General features: G+C 42.7%; 1 protein-coding gene across 1 annotated transcript in view; it reads left to right on the forward strand.

Annotated features, from left to right (window-relative positions):
• The window catches only part of ANTXRL (ANTXR like), a 58,238-nt gene extending 34,952 nt beyond the window's left edge, over positions 1 to 23,286 (forward strand). The window contains exons 15-18 of the mRNA XM_032115628.1: positions 952 to 1,050; positions 2,093 to 2,260; positions 3,410 to 3,490; positions 18,185 to 23,286. Coding sequence (XP_031971519.1) covers positions 952 to 1,050; positions 2,093 to 2,260; positions 3,410 to 3,490; positions 18,185 to 18,415 — 579 coding nt within the window. The 3' untranslated portion in view covers positions 18,416 to 23,286. The remainder of the gene's footprint in view (positions 1 to 951; positions 1,051 to 2,092; positions 2,261 to 3,409; positions 3,491 to 18,184) is intronic.
• The last annotated feature ends 1,049 nt before the right edge of the window (positions 23,287 to 24,335 follow it).

The raw sequence follows: 24,335 nt of genomic DNA on the forward strand, positions 1-24,335 counted from the left end.
TGTGCTAATGAGGAGTAGCAGAGAACCCTGTGCATGGCCAGTCCAAGAGTGGCATGCACATCTGCATATCAGCATGAGGTACAGTTATCTGAGGAATGAAGAAAATACTGTAGGAGGCTTGTTGTGCCCTTTGCTCAGCTGTGTGTGTACTTGGAGAGTGTCAGGCTGTGACTTTCAGATGCCTCAACTTAGTGTAATAATACAGAGTCTGAGAAATCCCAGTTACTTCTCTTGGCTCGAGATGTAAAGATGTCTTGCTAAACCAGAACTATTTGCCAGCTTTTAGTTAAGCAAGAACAGAAGAATGAACCTAAAGTTAATTCCTGATTCAGGCACTCACATGTTCCAGAAAAATAATCTTCAGTCTTTATAATTGCTCTGGTTCTGATCTCCCTGACAATTGTTAGATGCTTCTGTCTGAACTGTATTCCAAATTGTACAGCCTGAGCCAGACTGCACAAAGCATCAAATAATGTAGAATAACTGGTTAGAGCTGCCCTGACAAAAAGGTCTGATGCACATGTTAGAAAACTCAACAGTGGTTGCTTTTCTTTCCTCTGTTGATGACATTAAGTTCTAACAGTGCAATTAATGAATTATTTCTTTGGGCTAACTCATCACTACATTTTCTGCATAGCACAGTGGCAAGCCAGTATAGTGTACAATTCATCTGCACTTTGCCTTTCCTTACAGATCAGTACGGATTTTGGAGCTCAATGCATATTTGACTGAACAAAAGCAGCCTGGAGAGAGGAATAGGCAATCCTCTCTGGCTTCCCCAGTTAAAATTGCAGCTGCAGAGACAAGAGACTTTTTTGATTTTTGTCAGCAAATAAGCATAACACGCAAAGCCAGGTATCCAAGGATTGGACCATAGGATGTTCAGCTGTTTCCCACAGTTTATGCTTTTTATGTGAGAACAGCAGTAATATCTCCCTGTCTTTCCCACAGGACTCAGATGATGAAGATGGATTGCCAAAGAAGAAGTGGCCAACTGTGGATGCATCTTACTATGGAGGTCGAGGTGTTGGTGGGATTAAGAGGATGGAGGTATTTGGCTTATTGTTAGTGTTATAAACCCCAGCACATTTAATTAAAATTGTACCACTATGTTTTTATGTGATTTTTGAAGAGGACTGGAGACTGGGATTTAATCAGGGCTTGTCCACCTAATTTGCACCTGCTGTCCAAGTAACAGGCATCAAACTGCTATTTGCATGAATAATTAAATCAATCTATCATTATGAGCCAGAGAAAATTTGCAGGTTAAGAAATGAGATAAGCACCAAAAGAAGTTTTAACTTAGTGAATCAAACCCTTTGGTGCAGTTGCATCCAGTTCTCTTGTCAGAGGAAATTCAGGGAATGCTACACTGGCTTTATATTTGAGGGTGCTGTCTATGCAGTGCCTGGTTTCTATGTAAGAGAAGGCTTCTCAGAAAGTTTCTGCAAGACTGCAGATGAAGTATTGCATCTTAATATTCTTAACCATTTTCCTTGGAAGAATTTTAATCTTGATGCTGAGAATGTATACTGACAGTGATACCATGGATCATATATTGCTCTTGAATGCAGAGTCACTTTTCTGCTTGAGCTAAGTCCAACAACAAAATCAGATATTAGAATATTAGATACTGGGAAAAATTTCTTCAGTGAAAGGGTGGTTAGGAGTTGCAAAGGCTGTCCAGGGAAGTGATGGAATCACCATCCCTGGAAGTGTTGAAAAGGTATGTGGATGTGGCACTTGAGATGCAGTTTAGTGGTGCTGTGGGTTAACTCAATCATCTTAGAGGTCCTACCAACCTTAATGATTCTCATCTGCCCCAGATGCTGTGAATTCCCACATCTTAGATGTGGGATGTGCAGATGACTGGAATGTGCAAAGGCTGGTAGTTTCAGCAGTTTTTGAGTGAGACTATTTTATTCTTAAATGTGTATTTCTGATTATGGTGGGAGTTTGGTGCTTTCATAAATTTGACTTTATTCCTGGTAGCACTTGGTCATCTGATAGGAACTAGAATCAATATCTGGGAAACCAGCTGCTGGTGGGGACTGTTGAAGTGTCTTCTTACAGTGTGCTCTCCTGACATCAGGTGCGATGGGGAGACAAGGGGTCAACAGAGGAAGGAGCAAAATTGGAAAAACCCAAAAATGCTATTATCAAGTTGCCAGAACAGGAGTATGAGCCATGGGAACCCAAGCCGAAGAAGCCCCATGTGAGAAAACCACCTTCCCAGCAAAAATGGTACACTCCAATCAAGGTAATGTGTCTGACCTTCCCTTTTACCAAGCCTCTCATGTCATGTAAGATACTTCCCATGGAAGATCCTCATGTAAGATCCCACTTCCTTAGCACAGCCTTTCTTTCAGCAGAGCCTATTTGGAAAAGTGGCCATTAATCCTCACCTTTGCCTGGTTTTGGAACACGCGTTTCACTTGGCACTGTGTTGCCATACTTTTTTGAGAAGAGTAGAGGGTATGAACAGAGTTCTTCCTTTCCTCAGCTCACACTGTCTTTTTGGGTACTCTTGCTTGGGTTGCAACAGCAGATCTCTTGAACCTTAGGGAGGGCAGATGCTGTTTTGTGCCATCTCAAGGCAGTCTAGAAGAGGATCAGATAAAGTGCAGAGTCCTTGCTTTGACTGCATTGTGGCTAAGGGCTTGGGTTGGGATCCAGCTCTGTTTCTCCCTAGTTCAGCCACAAGACAGTAGTGTTTGATTTTTGGGCAAGTCATGCAGTCTCTATATTTTCATCCCCAATTCTCCCCTGTCATTATAATATCTGGTGTTTCAATGTCTTTTAATGTATGTATCCTCACACAACCCTAAAGGAAGGGAAGAACTGTTATCTCTGCTTACAGAGAAGGAAGGTGGAGGGCTGGCATAGTCAAGGCTGCAGCATACCATGCTCATCCCAGGAATCTATGGCCATGTCCCAAAACAGTGCTTTGTGGAATGAGTTCCTCCCCCCCTCCTTACTCATAGATCAATTAAACAGTGCTTGAATTTGTCTGGAAAGCATCTGTGAATTTTTATAGCCTGCCTAGGTAGGTATTCTTGTAGTTGTTTATCCATACTTCAGTTCTCTTCCCATCTGTACTGTACTTTTGTTCTGCCTTTTGTAACAAGTGACACCTGTCTAATTGTGCCTCTTAAGGGATTTGTTCACATTAAACTACTCTCATCCTCACTGCACATAGGGTATTTGGCTCACTGCATGTTGCGCATTTGTTACCCCACTGGGGTTCTTCTGGTTGTCCAGATAAACAGTGACAGAGAGCAAGGGTACAGGACCAGTGTGTGTGCAGACAGCTTAATACAGAAAACCTATACCAATCCACCTGTAGTTTAATCTCATGCTATTTTCACCACACTTCTTGCTCATATATTCTTTTTTTTTTTAATTGCAGGGTAAACTTGATGCACTGTGGGCTTTGGTTCGACGAGGCTATGACCAAGTCTCCCTTATGAGACCACAGCCAGGGGATAAGGTAAGGTGTCTCAAATGCACTAGTATTTGAAAGCTAAAAGCTAAAAATTTTTAATGTTTCTTGGATTTAATAACGGATTTCAATGATTGAGAAATCATGAGTGGTACAGATGATGAAAACACAAATTATGGCAAGGTTAATTGAGAACAAGTTGGTGTTGAATTCTGTGCAGACGCATTTCTCAGTCATCTCCTATACATAGGCAGGGAGTATCTCCTGCCTTGGTGAAGTCTATTGGCCAAAAGTAGGTCAGGAGTAGATTCCTCCTGGGAGGAAGCAGGGAGTTTGTGCTTTTCAGAGCCACAAAGATGTCTGTGTACTGTCCCTGGGTCACTGGCAATAGCTTAGTTCAGAGCTCTCAGTTTCCCCGTGTGAGCCTGGCACTGTTATGATTGTCTCTATTTTGTTATTCTGAGGGGACAACTCCCTAAGAATTGAGTGCTGCTGCTTTGAGCTGTTTCACCATCAAGGTTTTGCTTTCTGCAATGCTTCTTTGTAACATGAGGACTAAGCAGACACAACAGCATCTTTCTCTCCCCTGTGGGCAGAGTCCATACATTTAATCACCTTGGCTCTCAGGTATTATAGAGTTACAGCAATAGGGTCCATAAAGTGCTTTTTTGGGGATAGAACTGGTGCAGACACCCAGGCTTGTTTGCCTGGGTAGCTTTCACACCTAATGACAGACTTTCAAAGTAGCTCTAATTTGCATCAGCTAGGGCAGTAAGTTGCATGCCTCTTGCTTTTGGTAAAATATTGTTATGCCATTTGTCTAGTCATTAACCAAACATACTGCATCAGTATTTAAAGTTTAATCTCTTCCATTTTTCTTTTGGCACATAAGGAAACTAAGAGAACAAACCCAGCTTTTTATACTACTTTGTAAAATGGTCTTAAATGTTTTACTAAGCTGCATTTTTAAGGCAGCTGTGCATGAGACACCTTATTTACTTTTTAAGCACGATCTAGAGCTTCTGAATAGGCTCTTTAGGTCCAGCTGTATTTTGATAGCACTAACATTGTATAATATGAATCTATCCTCTGCCTTTCACTCCCTTGGCTGGGTCATTTCTATTGGTGCAGAGCACAACAGAGCTTCTGTTAGCCAGCATGGTCAAGAAACAGACAGGGGGCTGGCTGAGAACAGGGATCCTCAGTTCCTCGCCTTCCAGCTCTGCTGAGGGGAGAAAAAGGGGCTGAAAAGAGGCAATGTAAAACAGCAAGCTGAAGGATTATTGTATTGGGGATAACATAAGAAAAATCAAATGTACATCTGGGAAATAGGGTGGAAAGAATCCTATTGAGCCAGATCCAGTGGAATCATAGAATCGTCTGTGTTCCCTGGCCTGCAAAATTAACTGAGGCTGAAGAGTATTGAAAGTGAAACAAGAAAATAACTAGACAACTTTCTGCTGTTAAAAAAAAGACGACATCACAGGCCTATATTTCATGGAGAAAACTAGCACAGAGAGGAGCAAGTTTATTATTTATTCTTTGGGTAACTTCTCTAGTAGCACTCCCTCAGTAGCTAATTGACTCCTTGTAAGTTAGGTTTTTGTTGGGGGATGTGTATAAATACACCTGTATGTGCATGTAAGTAAATGTGAGGATAGACACGTGTGCACACTCATCTTTGTGGCTGAAGAACTGGGAGATCAGGTCAGTGCTGGGAGTGACCAGCAGCACGGAGAGCTTGGAGCTCTGGCAGCCCCAGGAGCAAGGCCACAGCTCTGCTTGCCTCAGCCCAGACAGGACAAGGTCACTCCTTGTCCAGCTGTGCTGGCAGCGGTCAGAGGATTTAGCTTGGGCTTGGGGAGACATGAATGTTCAGCCTGACATGCCTTGGTGCATGGTGTTCTTCCAGACTGTGCCATCCAGAGGCCAGGGACTGTGTGGTGATGTTGGAGTGAGAGGTTGCTTTGGTTTGTGTGGTTTTGAAGGATTGGGGTGGAGGAACAGGGGAAAGAGTTCTTGGTGAGGCCTAAGTGTGACTTTTTTGTTTTAAAGTCATTTCATAACTGTCTTGATTGTCCAGGAAAACTTAGAGCTTAGAAAGCAAAAGGAACACAATTTAGCTCTGTTTTGGGAGTGACATTTGGATTCATAACTTGGAAAATTCCTAAATTTGAAGTTCCCAGAATCAAATTATTTCCTTTATACTTCCAGGGATTACAAGAGATATAGGTTGTTTCCCACTGGAACAAGATTCACTGAAGTTACATTTCTGAATTTCTGTTTCAAGTTTACCTCCATTCTAAAAAAAGTTTTCATTTTCTATTTTTACTGCTTCGGTTGGGCATATATTCCTTTTTGCAGCCATTGGATGAAATGATAGCAAGCCACTTTTTTCTGCATAATGAAAATACTCATTAGGGAGAAGAGAACATCCACAGGACATGGAGAAAAATATTTTTTACAAGGATTTAGGTACAGGGGGAAGATGAAAATTGATTTTTTTAATATATATAGATATATATATATTTTTCACATTAAAATTATCTTTAGAAACTCTTTTGAAAAGTGTAACTTTTTCATCATTTGAAAATTAATACAGTGATTTGGGAGCTTTTCTCTCCCTCAGAAACCTGAAGAATACTTGTAGAAAAACCTTCTGATAGTTTTGTTGGTTTTGGTATATTCACCAATATATCTGGCTTTGTCACAGAGAAGCAAAAGCCTGTTACACTTTTTGACAGCTGTTCAGCATCTTCCCCCACAACGCAGGCCTCTTCTTTGGATCTGCAAACCATACAGCAAAGGCAGCATTGCTATCCCAGATTTGTAAATCATGACTTCTTACCCATTCCCATCATGAAGTGAAGTTAAAAAAAGTCACTGTTTGTATATTTTTGACTCATGTGGGGAGGCCCATTCCAGAGTGTTTGTGAGAACCTTGCAGTAGAAATATGGGCTGAAGCCTGTGTGCAGCAATACAGGGCTGACAGCTGCAAGGGGTTTCTGTTGTCCTTTCCTCTGCATGAGCAGGTCTGCTGTCCATCCATCCATTTGTCTTCCTTCATCATGGTCCTGTTGCCATTCCGCATCCTGCTCTTTTCCTTACCTGTGTCCTTTTGTGGTTTCTTCCTCATTTTCTCTCTTAGTTCTTGTTTGCATGCCCCTCCCCTTGATGAGACAGACTGGTTCCCTGCAGTCCTGTCTTTGGGAGCAATGGGTTGGTCCCCAGCCTCCTTACCCTGTTCCTCTCATGCTGCAGGACCTGAGCTGCTGGTGGCATCATGCTCTGGCCTATAGCCTTGTTGCAGAGCTGGCTGAAGCTCTGAGAGTTCCCCTGCCCTGGCTCATGTCTTCCATGAACTTACCAAGAAAAGGATCTCAGGATGGATGATTCATCAGTATTAGGCAGGACTGTATTAATAGGACTGTATTAATCCTTGTGAAAATCACAGGAGCTTTTTGGAACTGCCTATTTAAAGAAAACCAGCCAAGCACAAGCTCTGGTGCTCCTTCTCCTTGTGTGCCCACAGTGTTTTGCTTGGCTCTTACAGGCAGCTCCTCCTCTCGGTTTCCATTAGAGGTCGTATCATAGCACCACCACTGAAATTTATGAGTTTGGCAAATACCTCAGTACAGGGTCACAGGATCTTGCTCACTTGACTTCCTCAGGTCACCTCTAGCAGGAATTTCTGTGTTGCACCAGGATGGGGCAACAAGGGATAAACACACTTAGCTCTACCCCATCATTAGCAGCTAGGCTGTTATTTGTGGCATGGAGTTTTGCTGAGCTCTCCGACAGCATCAGCAGAGGAGTGAAGCGATGAAAAAGGCCTAGTGGCTCTATGGTGGATTGATGGGCTTTCTGCCTTGCTGGAATATACAAAGGTGAAGCCTTCACAGGCATTTGTGCTACTGCTGCAGTGATGGAGCCCTTAGAGCTAGGCTGTTATTCTTCTCTTCTTCCTCAGAAATTATGTCTTAGAGGACCAGCAGTCACTCTTTTGGCCCAAGAAATGGATTGACAGTTCTGAGGTGGGGACACTGCTCATCCGGCCTCAGGGAGTATGTCAGAGTATCTATATGGCCTGATGGGGCTGTGTGTTGCTCAAGATGTTCAGATTTCCTTGAAGACTTTCCCATCACTGTGTTGGTGTCCTTCTGAGCTTGGTTCTGAGCTTGCAGCAGCTGATGTAAAAGTGGGAGTTTGGGAAATAATAGTGTCTGGCTATCTTGAAATATTTCATACAAACAAACCACAGTAGCTGGTAGGGCAGGTTGTCAGTGGTCTCTGCAAAAGGTAAGTTTCAAGCTCCTCCCCTTGGCCTCATAGTTCAAAAGTGGGCTGTTACCGGTGGCAGCAGGTCAACACTGAAAGCCCCGGTATGTGCAGAGAGAAAGGGGAGGTGCTTTGGTCTGTTAGTTGCTGCTTTCCGCAATTCTGTTCCATTTTGCTTCTCAGCACATACTGATTGATTCAGGAAATTCTCAGAGGCTCAGTTTACCAAAAGCCTTGACTAAAAACCCAACATTTTTCCCCTCAGGCAGAATCGATCATTTATTTGAAAGACTTAAAACGTGATCTCTCCTTATTGTCACTGAAAATTTTGTAGCTGCAGCAGAGAGGGAGAGTGTAGACTGGATTTTGCTGTCACCATCCCCTTGTATACCTACGGGACTTTACTTAGAGAAAAGCAATGCCTTAGTAGTACTACCCTGCAGTTTGTACATGTAAAGCCCTTTCCTGGGGAAGGGGACTGGAAGCAGGCTGTTGTACAAAAATATGAGAGCCTTTTTGCCTTTTTCTTTTCCATAAAACTGAGATTAATATGCTGCTGTGCAGCCAAAAATGTCACAAACTATGAGCTGATGGTCATTTTAGAAGACAGAACTTCTGGATCCTTTCAAGTTCCCACCCTTGAGTTACAGTGTGACTTTGAACAAGGCATAGCAGCTGGAATTTTAAACGGCAGCCTTTGAAATGAGGAGTATGTGGGTTCCTTATTCTGTGCATCCCTTTTGGGGTGATCACTCTTAGTCTGATGGGTTTGTTAAAGCTCGGGAGGTCTGATTACCCTCAAATTTTGAGTGATTCCTTGTAATGCTGACCATGACATCTATGTGCCTTAGTTTTCCTAACAACAAAATAATCCTGAGAACACAGTATTTATCTTCCTTACAGCTGTGAGGTTTAGTGCTCTGCCAGGCACTTGGGACTCCTTAGATGAATCATGGGACACCAAGCTTACGGATTATTAATGACTAGTAATTACTCTCTAGCTGCTACTTACAGGTGGTCAGCAGCTTGAATGCAGCCCACAGTGATGGCAGCACCCCCCTGTCACGCCACGGTGGCTGCCCACGTACTGGTGCTATTTGGAGCTCATTCTAATTACTTCTCTTCAAGACCAAGTAATGGCTTTTAATAGGCTTGCCTGCCGTTTGCTTGGAGATGTGTTGTAATCACCTGTGTAACAACGGGCAGAGCTACAGGGGGTGCTGGAAAAGCAGCACTGAGCTCCCTCAGACTGTAGTCATCAGTGGCTGCTGCCTGGTCCTGGGGCTTTTCTCCCTTTGCTTAACCTTTCTGGAGCCAATCACCTTCACAAGCTCCTGAAAAGTGAAAGAGGTGAGGACATTGCCTGCCACAGCAGGTGATCTCCTTTCTTGCAATGCTAATGGCCAGACACTCTGAGCTGAGCAAACCTTTGAAAAATAAGAGGAGTTGTACTTGGGATTTTTTCTACTGCTGGGGGACAGGCCACTGACTGCTGAGGTGACACCAGGGTGTGTATTAATGGAGTTGCTAGGAGAGAGGTGGCAATGGGGTGCTCATGGAAAAGATGCAGAGCTGGTATCTGATAGCATGGGCAAGCTGCATAGGGGAAGCATGGCAGGGATTCATTTGCACAGCGTTAGGTCGCTAGCATACCTGAAATGGGACAGAGAGAGTTCCATGTTAGGACTTTGGTCCTTGAGTTGCTTTTCTAGTGTGTTCATTCTTAGACAGAATAAGGTGGTTGTGTCCCAAGGCAATATGCTATTCAATTTAACATAGGAGCTTTTGGGGGAGGAGAGGTTTTCTGTGCTTTATCAACAGGCCAGCACTGATAATGAACTGTGTGAGTCCCATCCCAGGAGAAGAAAATCCTTGTGAGATAAGCACAGGGGAAGCTGAGAACTGTGGATTTACCATCTACTTGCTCTAGGTAGCAGTAGAGCCATTTAAGGGCCAGTTACCCAGAGAAGCATTGGGGATAATTGTATCTGTTTCCAGACTCTACACAAAGAGGCAGCCTGTCTGTGTGCTGGGCCAGGAACTTATATTTTTGGCTGAGGCAACGAAAAATAATAACCATTTCCACCAAAAATCTGAGTCTCCATCATTATTCTGTACCCTAGTCAGGTGAATAACATTGTGTTATTCCCCTGTGCACACAATAATCCCAGCTTGCTCCTGAGAGACCATCAAATAATTCACCCAGGAAAGCATGATGACACTTAATTGCAGTTTGAGCAAGACCAGTTATGGTCCTTTGTGGCATAGTTTGCTGCTCCCAGCAAGCCACCAATACCTCAAGGCTGAGGCTGTTGCACCCAGCAGATGTTTGTTGCTTTTGTTGCTATGCTCCAAAGCCCTCCCCATTCTAGGAGATGGACAAATGCAATGTCCTCTTCCCTGAAAACACGAAAGTAAAGAGGAAAATCTTTTGCAAACCAGCCACTGTTGTTTTTTTTCCTTGAACCTCATTCTAGTCTGGTCAGCATTCAAGTGTGGAAATGTGTGGTGCTGTGGTTAAAACAAGGGATGTGAGTCATGAGTCCTGAACTTGTAAATACCATTTTTTTTCCCCCTGCATAACCTTGAGTAGATGACATGACCTGACAGTGGCTCTCCTTGCTTCCTCCACTCTGGGACCCTCATCCATAAAAGCTGTCAGAAGGCAGCAAATCACATGTTGTGAGTGCAGGTTTAGGTTAAGATATTTTTCTGAGGTTTGGGTGGGATTTGGTCTGGCATGATGGCACTTTGAGATTGGTACTGAATATAAAGTGTACCTGATAGACCTTAACTTTGATTATGCCCAGTGTTACTCTGTTCTGCTTCCTTTGTCACTTCAGCTTTTTTAGGGCTCAGAAACAACAGGCTTTGTTATGGACCTGCACTGTGCATTACTTCAGCCACAGCCTCAACAGGGTCCAAGACATGTGATGTTTTGTGCATTCCTGCAAGATATCTTGTGACTCTGGCCATTCTTTCAGGAGGTGTCTGTAGCCCATTGCTGCACTTCCTTGCTGAGGCAGGGCTGGAAGCAGCGTGCAGTTCCCTGCTGAACTGGAGTGTGATGCATATTGTTTGAATAGCCCTGTCTTCAATACTGGGTGGGTTCTCCATGTCTCTTTCCTTGTGTGCCTAAGCTGAAAAAGTGGCATGAGAGAGCTGGACAGTGGGGATGTGTTCAGCACAAAGTTTATTTTGCTGAAGGGCACTGGTCCTAGTTTAAAAGTGTGATTTCCCTGGCTGAGCTACTCCTCCCTCAGATTCCTCATTATTGTCTACTTTCTCCAGTGGTAAATTGGAAGTAACCCCCTTCTCTTCAGTGTATTCCTGCACTGGTCTTCAACCTAGCTGAGCAGAGTGCTCCCAGAAGACCCATCCCTTGTTTTAAGTGGCACTGTGCACAGCTGGGACTGTGAACTGGGGTATAGTGTCAGCAGATGTGTGTCTGGGGAAACTATCAGTACTTGATTGTATTCATCTCAGTATTCTGATAAAAGAAACTACAGTAGCCTGGGATACTGCTGCTATTAATCTTATTGCAAAAAACAGTTCCTGCTTTAATTGCCCAGTAGAATTGAACACCATTTTCCCTGTTACTATCTTTATTTTGATTAAAAGTTGTTCCTCTAGATGGTCTGTAAATGTTTTTTTCATGTTAGTAGAATTAGCTGAAGTTGAAAATATACCCTTGAAAGTCTCAATGTTTTCCATTTTTGTTTTGAAACACCTTTTCTGTCTGAAACTCAAAGATGGTTTGAAATTAACAACACATGTTTCAAGCCTGAATTAAATTTATTTTGACATACTTGTTTTACCTGAAAAATGAAGACTTTTGGTTGCTGTTGACTTCTCCTTTGGCCAGCAAGTGAACCGAAAGATGGCTTTTATTGCTGCTGTTATGTGCAGTGCATGCCATGGGTCTGTTTGTGAGTTTGCCCTGGCAACCTACCTCCCTTGGTCCCTGGGGGATCCCTGGATGGGATTATCACACATTTAGTGTCAAAAGAAGTGCTCCTATGCTCTCTCATCCCTTCCCCACCCCATAAATCCTATTTTCTCCGCTATTTGGCCCCCATAGCCAGGATATCTGAGGGCATACTGGACTTCTGAAGGATTTCTTCTCCCAGCTTATTTACAAAACAAGGCTGGTCCCACTTTGCCTCTATGAGGGGCTCAGGCATCTTGCCTAAGCTTTTCTGGCAGCAATGTCAGCCATGCCTCAGCCAAGACAATAAGTTTTATCCTGAGTGTGTCATCAGCTCAAGACATTGTTTAGCTGTGTGTCACTGTCACCATGTGCTCAGCTCCCGTCCATGTGCAGGATCTCCTTGTTTGAGACTTGGGAGTCAGAGTTCATGAGGCAGGCATTAACTTCCTGTGCTGTCTCCATGGTGCTGTACCAGCGAGCCAGGGTTTGTGGGTGGTTTAGTTTGGTTGCTAAAAAGAGAAAAGCATAGATTTACTTACAAGAGGGCTTTTGTGGACTTTGTGAAGGATTCACATGTGCCTCAGCTGCTTCTATCTCTGCCCCTTCCTGTGTCAGGACGTGCATCCTGTTTAAAGTTGGGTTACCTCCCACATCTTAAAGCTCAGCCTAATTCCTTTTGCAATGAGCAGCATGTTGAGTGAGCCCAGTAGGTTACACCTCTTGGTAGCACCGCCTTGCTCATGCTGTGCTGTAAACAGAGTTTTCTGCTAGTGCTAAGTTCATCCTTGGGCATTTGCATTAATCATTTTGTAATTTTCTATTGGAGTTTATGTGATGTACCTAAGGGCATTACAGGGTCCTCACTGTTACAGTGAGTGATTCACAACCCACAGTGCAGTGATTTCTTTCCCCTCCGATAACTCCATCATAGAAGGGAGGGAGCAAAAGTGATAGGAGTTTGCTTATAAAGAGGCCAGATAATACACTGGGAAAAGAATGGGCTGAACTCATTTTCCTTTTTAAAAGCAACAGAAAAGGAAATAATTACATTCTCATAGTTGGACACTGCCACTTTACTGGACCTTACTTTTAAAACCCTCCTCTCTTCAGTCAACCCCATTTTCTCTTATCTCTTCATAGTTTTGGGTTACCGTCATTATAAGCATCAGTGCTGAGCTGCCAAATAGATTCCCAGAAAATTGTTTTGTACAAGAGAGGACTTATTAAACTGGAAGATATGTATGAGAGTCAGGTTATTATGCAAATAAATATTTTAACCTGATGATATTTAATGTTTTGATTTGAGTCCTAATAACTTAAAATGGCTCAATATAAAAATTAATTACAATTTCATAAAATAATTGTTAATGATTAATTAAATAACCATCATATAAATAATTTTTATACTTGTAATTTAATCATTAAATAATATAATTAGAAAATAATTATGAATTACATATTTATTGACCTGAAAGTATGATCAGTCACCAAACTGGTGATATGGGAATCTCTGACACTTCCGATACTTTATTTTTCAACATAAAAACGACATCTGAGTCACAGATGTAAGAACAGGAGTTGGTAAAAGTAACTTGTATGTGCCTGGAAACCAGGCAGCCTTGGGTTTTACATGACAGACTGTTTCAGCAGCTCACTAATTTCTAGCCTGTATGCTGCAGGGTAATCAGTGCAATTCCCAGGAAATCCGTGAAGGTTTTAATGAGCTGTGACATGTTGAGCGCACAGTCAGCGTGAAGCAGTGCAGTGTGAGGAAGCTCTTGGCAAAGGCTGATGCACATAGATCCTGGCTCCTGAGGAGCCAGCTGCTAATCCTGACACTCGCCCAGGGAACTCAGCTATTGGGAGCTCTGTACCACCTTGCTTCATCTCTTTCACTATACAAGTGTTGTATCCATAAGCTACCTCTGATAAATAAATTTGCTAAATGGGTTTCCCATACTGGCTGGTTTGGGATACTCCGTGTAGGTGTTTCTGCTAGAACGCTCTTGTTCTTTGTTAGAGGACAGGGTAATCCCTAATTTTGCCAAGATTCAATTTTTCCAGAAGTCACTTATCTTAAAGGTGTACATCCCATTGTTTTCTGGGTGTGTGGATCAAAGCCTTCACTTAGCTAAAGTGATTATAACTTTTTGTATATGCCCCCAATTGCAGTTTTGTAAGTAGCATAAAAGCCTGAATCTGTTCTTTTGAGATTCACATTTTTATGCTGAACTATTGATCAATATTTAGGAAGTGAAACTACATGCTGGTGACCCAGGTGACTCATCCCAGTGACATACATAAACAAAATTGGAGAGAGAGCCCAAGGAAATTATGTTCATTTTGGATTTCAGCATCCTAAATAACACTTTTATGTAAAAATAATAAATAATAATTTAATACTTCCTTACTAGGAGGAACTTTGTTTTTAATTTGGTGGTCTAGAGTTTTGAATGGCCATGCTTAGATTTTAAAGGACTTATTTTATTTTAATCCATTTTAAAATGCAAGTATCATATTCTTACAAGGTCAAAGACAAGAAAATTCAGTAAACTAACTCTTTTTCAGTCAGATACCCACCTCTGCAAATCCAAATTGCAGCACTGGGACTCTGTAAGCCAAACAAAGAGCGAATGGAAAATCAAGCGAAATTTATTACAGGAAGGATGTCTTTTATTAGGTCAACTAATGTAGCTAAAAATAAGAAACTGGCATACTTATGTGTACACAAATACTGACATGCACAGACACAAAACTGGATTTGATTTTTGTTAAACACCAATGCATATATTAAAATGAAGAGAGAAAAGGGACAGCTACTGGCAGATGGCCTGGATTTTTAAAATTCTTTCTGCTGATGTGCTCCTAGTATCATGGGTGAAGAGACTTCCCCATGGCACTCTTTGAATTACCTGGATTCTTTAACAGTCATTTCTGTCAGTTGAAAACTTGCTGAGTAGTAGCTAAAGATTTTGGGGAAATGAGTGCTGGGGCCTGATGTACTGAGCACTGTGGTGAAGATAGCCCAGCAACATGATGCAGTGGCTTTCAGGAGGTTCCTCCCTTCCTCCCCCCCTTAAACCACACACAAAAACACATCCTAGGTGGTCGAGGAGACTTTGCCTACAAGTACAAAGTGGCTGAATTGCACATGTGATTGTTACACTGGGATAAAAGCTGGAGTCGGGACAAGGGCAGATCCCACTGCTTCAGTATTTGTACTTTTTGAAAAGCCAATTTGGCAAGCAGCATAACAAGAGACTAACAAGTGGATGGACATATGGGGAGGCAAAATAATTGTGCATTAGGAAGATGGTGCAGATGTGAGCTGAAGTAAGGGCGTAACTCCATATGGCACACTGCTGACCTTCGGTTGGTGCCTGAATGACAGTACGCGGTGTGGGTCGCAGCATCTGAGCGCAGCTGCTTGGGGAGCGGGGCCCAGACCAGGCAGAACTGGATTCACACAGATCATCTGCCTCCTAGAAAACAATAAAGCAGCTCCCGACAGCTGTTGTGCCTGAGATCATCCTGGTATTGCTGCACCTTGCGCCTCTGACACCTTCCCTGAGACACTTAGTGTGTTCCATGCTTCTGGAAAAATATATATTATTCCCACTACTAAAGTGGTGGTGGTGGTGGCTTCCTAGTCCTTGTTAATCCTCTGTGCAGGAAGAGCAGAGATAAGTGTGCAGGATACCTAATTTCTGTCCGTGTTGCCAGGGTTTAAAAGCCTTTTTATGCCTTTGGAGAGGAAATTACTTAATTCTTTCAAGCAGAGAATATTAAAAATCCTGTGGTTAGAATGTTTATTTGAGAAATTTCTTGGATTTTTTTATAAACTAACCCCAGAGGGATATGCATGTTAGGCAGAGTAACAGTGGCACTCTTATTAGGAAACTGATGTGTGGAGGGCTTAATTCTTCAACCTAGAAATCCTTTGACAAAACACACTTGATAAGTCCAAACTATCACTTATGATTTATTGTCATTTGTTTTTCCCTTTCCCTTTTCAGCTGTTAATCCTGACACTGGCTTAGAGTTCGGCCTCATTTTATCAATGGCTGCTTGAAGTGCTCAGGAGGATTTGCTCCAGTATTCACCAGAAGTCTTTGATATATGAGATTGTAGGCTAACACTGATAATCTTTTGTGAGGAAGTGTCACAATACATACATCGATCATCCAAGCCTCTGTCTGTCAGACTCTCCACACTCAACCGTATTTTTCATGACACAATGCAGCGCATGGCCTTTAAATTACCCATCTGTCTGACAAATCAGTGAGTGTGGCAGAAACTGGCAGCAGTTTGACGTCGCCTATCACTTTAACTGAAGTGAAAGTAATGCAAACAGATTTATGGGATCCCCTTTGATTATAGACTATGAATATATTTGGAATTGATGTTTGTGGGAGAGACACAACAGAGAGGCGGGAAAGGCTTGTAGGCAAAAACACCAGTGTTGGGCTTGCAGCTTTGCATTTACCGTGAGGGAGATTGTTCTGTCCTAAATTTTTCCCTCCCCATATGGTTCGTATTATCTGAGCACCTCTGACCTTTTTTTCCTTTTTTTTCTTTCATCCTGAGTGATTATTTAGCTACTCTAAATCCATAATTTTATAAATATCAAAGCTGAGTTTTCTTAAATTAAGTTGATGTGCAGCTGTTAAATATATCTGTAACATTCATTGCATGTCAGCAAATACTGCCAAATGTCCAAGTGTGCTTTGAATACAGTGGAGCACAGCAGAAGACAAGTACCTGGCAAGGATGGCTGCTTACTGTGATGCTGATGAGGACTTGAGTTCTGTGATGGAGTAGAGCAAAGCATTGACTTGGTTTTTTTGATCCAATGGTTTATCTTTTTTGCAGAAGCAACCAAGACCTCGGCTTTTGCCTCTTGCCCACATGCAAAGGCTCTGGCCCCAGTATAGCATTGCCACGAACCCAGTTCACAATCAAAGTCTGCCATAGCAAGCCTGGATTTTTAGGAAGAGAGTTTTATCCTACTCATTGACGCAGTTGTTTAAGTGTAGAGGTGATGCTGAAAACTGAGACAGAGAACTACTGAGTATCTTGTGTAGGCAACAGCATGCCCAACAACTCATGCCTGCAGCTGAGCTCTGGAAGCCCAGAGCCATTCAGTCCAAGTAAGCAGTAGGGTGGTACCCTTTGGGTGTTAGCACATTTGTAGAATCATTTTCTGAGCTCTGGAGCTTACACAAGCTTCTTTCGAAATGCTGCTTGCCTTTCTTCAGAGAAGGTGTAGACTTAAGTGATGCCCCTTTTTTTAAAGAAATAGTTTTCATGAACAAAGGTGCAGGCATTGGAAGTCACTCAACAAAGTTGTGGTTCTGCTGTGATGGCTTTTGCTTGGTTTCCCGAGGAAATTGTGATTTGTGAGTTTGCCACAGAAACTCAGCCCATTCTCTAAACACCTTCAGAGTTTTCTTATGCCAGGCAGCGTTGAGCCAAGAGCAATCTGTGATTGGTGTGGGTTTTTGTATTCCTGCTGCAACAGCCTTTGGTAGCTGGGGAGGATCATGATCTGCAGCTGCTTAGCTTTGAGATAAGTTTCTATATTTGGAATCCTTCTCCTGAATTTGCTTGGGGGCTGTTGTCATAACCTTGAGCTGAATTTAGTTTGTTGATGCCAGCATGCAGCCTATCTGAGGTGTCCCACCGAGGTTACCATGTAGCTTTTGCATTACCCTGGCTGCTTGCCCCAGGAAAGGCTAGGTGGTCTTTGGGGTCTGTCTCTCTACCTCTTCCTGTCTGGAACTTGGTTAGTGGGAACCTGTGCAAAGCTTTATTTTGGCTAAAGGGCATATTAGCCCCTAGTGGACTAGGACACCCCCAGTGCTTGCTTTTTTCAAATCCAATCTACTCCTGTTTTAAAATCTCCACCCACAGTGCTCCCATCAGATCCTGCCTGCCTGCATCCCACATCCATCCTGAAAACACACTCACTGGAGAGCCCTGTGTGCAAGTCCCACGCTATGTTGGTGTTCCTGAGGGAAGCCACATCTATACTGGAGCACAGAAGACACACATACTATTCCGGTGTAATGTTCAAAGCACAGACATTAGCCAGGCTAGGATCACGGTGAAAATGAGAGCTACAGATTGTGTCTCTGTTAATGTTGCTGCTCTGGTATAATCCTGTAAGAGTTTTTTTCAAGCACAGTTTTGTCAGTCAAGGATCCCACCAAGGCAAGCATGACATAGGTGGAGCTGTCGCTTTAGGCATGTTCTGCATAGCTCTAGTAGCAGAGCAGAGACCGCATGTGATCACAGTCCCAATGTGGTCCCTTTTGGTTTAAGCCAGTCCTAAGCTATTCTCTATGTGCAGGAGCTCCGAAAATCAAGGGAAGTATGAGCTTTATTACAGCATGGTTTGAATGTCATGTCTAGGACCCAGTGAAGGATACTGATGAAATGTAGCCTGGCCCCTCTGCTTATAGTCCCTTTGACAAGCTGCTGATGAGTCAAAATACCTGCTTTTTAATAATGACTTCTTCTTCACCTCTAGGGAAGATGCATAAACTTCACTCGTGTGAAATCGGATGGAACCTCTGCCCCTCACAGCCCACCACCGAAGCTGTCAGGGCGTGACAATGCTCCCCTCAACAATGCTCCAAGGAATCCTTCCTCTCCTGTATCTCTGCAACCCCCTTCCAGGCAGCCACCTCCTGGACCACCTCCATCCCGAGCCCCTCCTGGACCTCCTCCTTCACGCCCGCCCCCGCAACCCATGGCTTAGAGTGCAGCAAGACCTGATTGACAAAACATGTCTCTTTGCTGAACACAGCATATTTATTGAGTATTGGTTTACAGTTATCAGAATTTGTTGCTGGTCAGCAAAAAGAAAAAAAAAAAGGAAAAAAGAAGAAAAAAAAATTGCCAAGTGTCAATTTTAGTGTATGAATATATTTATACCACACGTGCTGAGTAAACATTCAGTGGATAGATTCAGAGCTATGGGGTATAGAAACAAACCAAAATGATCATCTAGATACAGTAGCAGCTTTTGTGTGTATACATTTGAAGATCTATTTAGATATGACATTGTCTGACTTGGTATGTCAGATCATTCACTAATAACTTTAGCCGGTACTCGTGCATCAGTGGCTTTGATAGCTGCCACCTGCAAGTTGGTTCAACATAGTTCATCGAGGAATTTGCTTTCTTTTCCCCAACAGTACTGCATCCAGATGTTAATATGGATCAACAATTGCAAAGATAACTTTCTGCCTTTTGTTCTGCAGGTGGAATTTCCATGGAAGTTTTGAGAAGCCTATAACAATAATGTGCTAACATGAGACTATGTGCCAATAATCTAGCTCAATGATCTATCATAGAAGAGGGATATATTTTTTTTACCTGGAAAAATCAGTTTTGAGCCTGCCATCTCTGCATATGTTTAGACTTGGTAGCATAGGATAACCACTGAAGGTGAGATACTCTTATCTAGAAATTCAGACTTTGTACAAGACTTGGGTTCAGATTTGTCCAAAGTTCAGAGGAATTTTGAGAAAAAGATTTTAGCTAGGTGTTTAGTTTTCATTTACAGAAAGCGTAGTCCAAAATGAAGCAAACATACACAGAATTTGAGCGTAGACACTGTAGTAAGCAAACAGCATGTATTGTTTATATCAGCAGCACTGAGGGACTGATTCTGTTGCTATTTGATTGGATAAATTTCCTTTTGATCTTACTGCCAGGAAGAATTCGATCCTTTTGTGATTCAAACATAAATTCCTCTTTGAGCAGCTCTTTCTTTAGACAGTACAGATCCCACTAATATGTAACCCTGCAGTCTACCTGTGGCTGAGAGGCATGGTGTGAAGAGTAAGAGCTTTTATCCCTGTTTTATATGCTTGGCTGCTCTCCCATGACCTCAATTCTGGGTGTCATCAGAAAGCGATGGGAGCGCCCATACAGAGGTGGGAATTTATGACGCGGGACTGTGGGTCAGCCCATTATTAGTGTTCATTTAGCAATACCTGAGTGGGTTGTGCCCAGAGCATTCCCAAGTGAATCAAAATAATACCTGAGCTTGCTTTTTCTCCACCACTACCTATTGTATTGGAGAAGAAACCTGTGCTGGTCTGCTTTGGCACTGGCTGTGTTTTTAGGATAGTTGTAGAAATAATGATATGTTGCATTATGACAGAGCATATACCTATTTCTCCATCTGTGTGTGGGTGTGTAACACATCACAGTAGTTATTGGCACGTAAGTCTAAGATAAAACATTAACTGTATTGTGCAGTTGCTCCAGATTTAAGATGATCTCACGCAGTTGTTACAGGCATATAAAGTTGTACTGGTACAAACAGAAATCAAGCTTAATGTTTCCAGTGGAAGGCCCACTTGCAGAACACCACCAAGCTCTCATCAGTCTATGCTGATCACTGTGACATGCCGTGTGTATGCAGCTGAGGCTGTCAAACATAACTCAGAAGAACCACAGAGCCTCTTTCTCCTCTTGCACTGCTCTGCTCTCTTGAGCTTAGCTCTTACCTCATGTATATTGGTGCAGGTAGTGGAATCACGGTCGTGAGTGCCAGCTGGCCTTGGAGCTGTTCCTAATTTAGGCCTGAGCCAGCAAAGCACTTCTGCATGGGTTAAAATGTCCTGCAGGTCAAGAGAAACTTCCTTATGCCCAAGTACTTTGCTGACCTGTGACTTCATTGTGATCAGAAAGGAGAATTGGGATGCACTCAACCCTATCCTCATTCTTTTTAGACACTTGAATAGGGTCTGCGTAATTTGGTTACTAAGAATGAATTTCTGCTTGGAAGGGAAAGAAGAGTGTGCGTATGTGTGTGTGTGTGCCTGTGTTTGTGTGTGGGAACTGTGTAGGGTTTTGTTTCGTTTCTCTTGCTTTACAAAAATTGCTTGAGAGTTGCATTCCTATGAATGGAAAGGCCTTTTGCAGCCAGTGTGACACACAGTCATCACTTATCTCTGTTTCTTTCAATTGAAAGGTGAAAGTAAAACAAGTCCAATTTTCCACTACAGTTCTGGTGAAACTCTGCTTTTGACCCCAGTGAAAGGAACTGGATGACTGCAGTGAGAGGGCAGGGGGAAGGGTGGGGGAAGGTGCCTCACAAGCAGAGATCACAGATGGACATTATGTTGGTAATATGGAAACCCTGGAATAACCTTGCTGGGTCTAAGACCGTTTGTAATGTGTGTGTACAGTGAACCTAACAGCTTCTCACGTTGGTTGTATAAGAATAATTAGCCAGCAAATGCTAACTAGAAATTGAAATAGCAGAGGGCAATAAAACCAATTCCCACACTGGGACAAAACAGGGCATTAAAGCTTTAGCTGCTTGTGCGACTGGGGAAGACCACTGCTCTGTAGATGCCAAGTCTCTTATCAGCAGGCAGCAGTGAGATTGAAGCAGTGACTTGGTGGGTCAAGAGTTAACTTTAGCTAATGAAAAAGCAGATTTTGTCTTGTCTTGCACCTGTACAGATCTTGGGAGGGGTGAGTAGGGTTGACTATTTACTGTGATGTTAATGTTGGTAGAATCGGAATCACTGCCAGTGCCAATGGAGGTGTTGGCTTAGGGAGGGCTTCTCACAGTCACACATCCAACATTCCTGTTGTTTGCAGTTGAGGAGAATATTCTTCTTTGCTGGAATAGACAGTCTTGCAGAGATAACACATACTAACAATTCTGCACAACTTACAAGTGCAGCAGAAATAGGAACAGTTTAGGCTTTGCCAAATCCCAGGTGAAGATTCATGTATGATAAAGCAGGAACCACCATGGATTTGAGAATTAGATTTGCCATAAATGGAATTTCCTGCATTCTCACTGTAAAAAAATTAAGCATTTGGTGTGTAACTCAAGTTTTGGCTGCAGCCTCCGTGACAGGGGCACTACAGGTCTAGTTTGCCAGTAAAGCAGGAAGAGAAGGTGAACTTTTTTGCCTTAAACTGAATTGCCTTTGCAATGGTGGGAGCAGTGAATGTGCTGCACTGGCTACAGAAAGGCCATTGGTTGTATAGAAATGTACCTGTTTGCAGCGATCTCAGGCACTGTAACAGCACAGTAGGAGAAACTGGTTGCTATTTTATCATCTGTTGAGCTTGATCCTTCCCTGGAATAAATCAAAATAGGCCAGCTGAAATCAAGGCACTAATATTGGTGTCCATCAGCTGAGAACTGTTTCAAAATAAATGAAGGGACAAGATCCCTCTAGCTGGCTCGATGTTTCAATGGTTTTTTTGGCACTCTTGTATATGTCAATTGTGATTACAGTAGTTACACTGCTAACAAATGTTCTCATGTGGGATGGTTCCCATGTATTTTCCAGTATGTAGCTTTATTTGACACTTGCAAAAAGTGAATATCTAATGCTTCCCCAAATCCTAGAGGAAAATGTGGATTCATGGGCCCTTGGGCTCACACTTAGTACAGATGTGAAATGACACAAGGTGCAAAGCAGCGGGGAGGGAAACTCTATGTGTTTAAACCTGATTCAGAACCACATTGACCAAAGCATATTTACAGCCATCGTTCAACCTCAGTGCATGTGTTGCCGTCTGCGGGAGTAGCCTGCAGAGCAAACGGTCCTAAATAGAAAAAAGAAAAAAAAAAAAAAAGGAAAAGAATCAGCTTCTCGTGTGAAAGAGCAAGCATAACAATGAATGACATTATTTCCTGAACTGTACCAGTTCAAATGCATGTGCACCTGGTGCTCCTAATGCTTTTTACTCCTGTTGGTCTTCAGACAACATGATCAGTAACATACTTTCTCTCTTTAATCGTTGCTGGTTTTATTGTTGTTACTTTGTTTTGTTGTGGTTTGTTTGGGTCTTTTTTAAAGAAACATTTCACTGAGAAAACAGCCCTACTTCTGTAAATATAGAGTTTAATTTGGAGGAGACAGCACACTTCTGGATGTTACTGCTGGACAGTTATTTATTAAAAGGGGCTCAAGGTGAATAAATAGAGGTGGCTCAGGATACATGCATGCAAGTGTGATAATGCAGTATAGCATTTTCAGTTCTCTGTAGTTTTGGGATAAGGGGAATTTTTGGGTCATCCTAGTTTTTGTAGAAGTTTGTTACTGGTATACTTTTGAATAATGCAGTAGAGATTCCTAACGTATAACAGTGCTTGAAAAAATGTGTAGATTACAATAGAATTTTCATTTGGGGGATGAGGAGAAGGGTAGTGAGGGAGAAATGTTTTAGGAAATGTTTCAGTTTTTACGGGGAAAAAATGTACTGTACTCAATTTTTAATTTTTTTGTTTGTTTAGAAAGATGTGGGTTTTTCGGAAACAGTGGGGGTGTGGGCTGATACACAGCTGGGGCATGGAGATGAGGGACAGAGGAGGTGGTAAGATTTTTGAGGGATAAAGAAGCTTTACATGGGGTGTGGGTTTGTTACTGGTACATGTGGTACAAATTTCTGTAACTGACATGCTGCTTCCGTGTTATAATCGCGTAACTTTCTGCGTTTTAGGGCGTGCTCTGTTTTTCTGAGAAAACCTTGCAAATGTAATGCCTGCATGCAAATGTGGGAGATGTAGACAAAATCTTATAATCTAACATAATGTAGTCTTAATGGCTTCAGAATCAACAATAAAAGTGCTTACTGGTTAAACACTACAAAGAATTTCATTGCAGGGTCATTTTAAGAGGGCATCTTAAAATGGGTATCTTCTTTCTAATCAGCTCAGCCATGTAATGGTCTGGAGAAAAATGTGGAGTTGGACTGTCAGAATTACCACTCTCGACTTGCTGCTAATTTAATTAGAGACAAGGGTATGTTCTGTGCCTCAGTTTCATGTTTCTAGGCTGAGAATTTTGATCTTTGCCTAATTCAAAGGTAAGCCATTGTTTTTTGAAACTGTGTAGAAATGCTGAGTAAATTGAGCTGGAGTCAGGGCTCAGATATTTATTAACACCTGGGGCAGAGCCTGAACTAATTGCTGCTTTCTTGAAGTCATAGAACATGTAGACACAAAGTAAAATCCATGTGAGATAAAATGCCAGAGCTCAAGACTTTAACAAAGAGAAATTACATGGGAAATCCTACACCTCTGAAAGCGCTGGAGTCACCAGGCTTCAGACAAAACTACAGATTTTCAGTCCCTCCCTACTTCTAATGTTTCCTCTGTATCTGTTCCAGACCCACTGAGGATTGGGGGTGGAGGGCAGGAGGGCTGGGGGACATAAGATAGGCAAGAAGGTCAACAGGGGTAGGCCACAAAAATCTCCAATCCAAGCAGGCTGCAATTATGGGTAATCAAGGCTGCTGCAAAGCTGCTGAGCTGTGCTCTGCACTCAGTGTGCTCAGCATGGCAGCCACAGCCCTGTGTGCGAGGGGAAAGGAGGCTGGTCTTTGCACACACAGTCCCCTGAGCACATGTGAGCCTCATCTGCAAAAAACGGTGGGCAGTGAATTTTGGGGGTCTGGTAGCCACATGAATTCATCGCAGCAAAGCAGATGGGAGCTGTGTGGTGACTGAGCCAGGCATTCCCCTTCCCTTGGGGCAGCTCCAACTGGCTGTGCTGCTAATGGGAATTGAAATCCTCAGCCTGGAGCTGTGCTACTCCCTCATGGAGGCAGGGGCTCTGACAAAAAGCCTGGCTTGCTCTTGCTCTGCACCCCAAGCTGGCAAGACAATAGTCACCCAGTATGGTTTTGTG

Source organism: Corvus moneduloides, chromosome 8 (assembly GCF_009650955.1).
Source record: "Corvus moneduloides isolate bCorMon1 chromosome 8, bCorMon1.pri, whole genome shotgun sequence".
NCBI classification, from domain to species: Eukaryota; Metazoa; Chordata; class Aves; order Passeriformes; family Corvidae; genus Corvus; species Corvus moneduloides.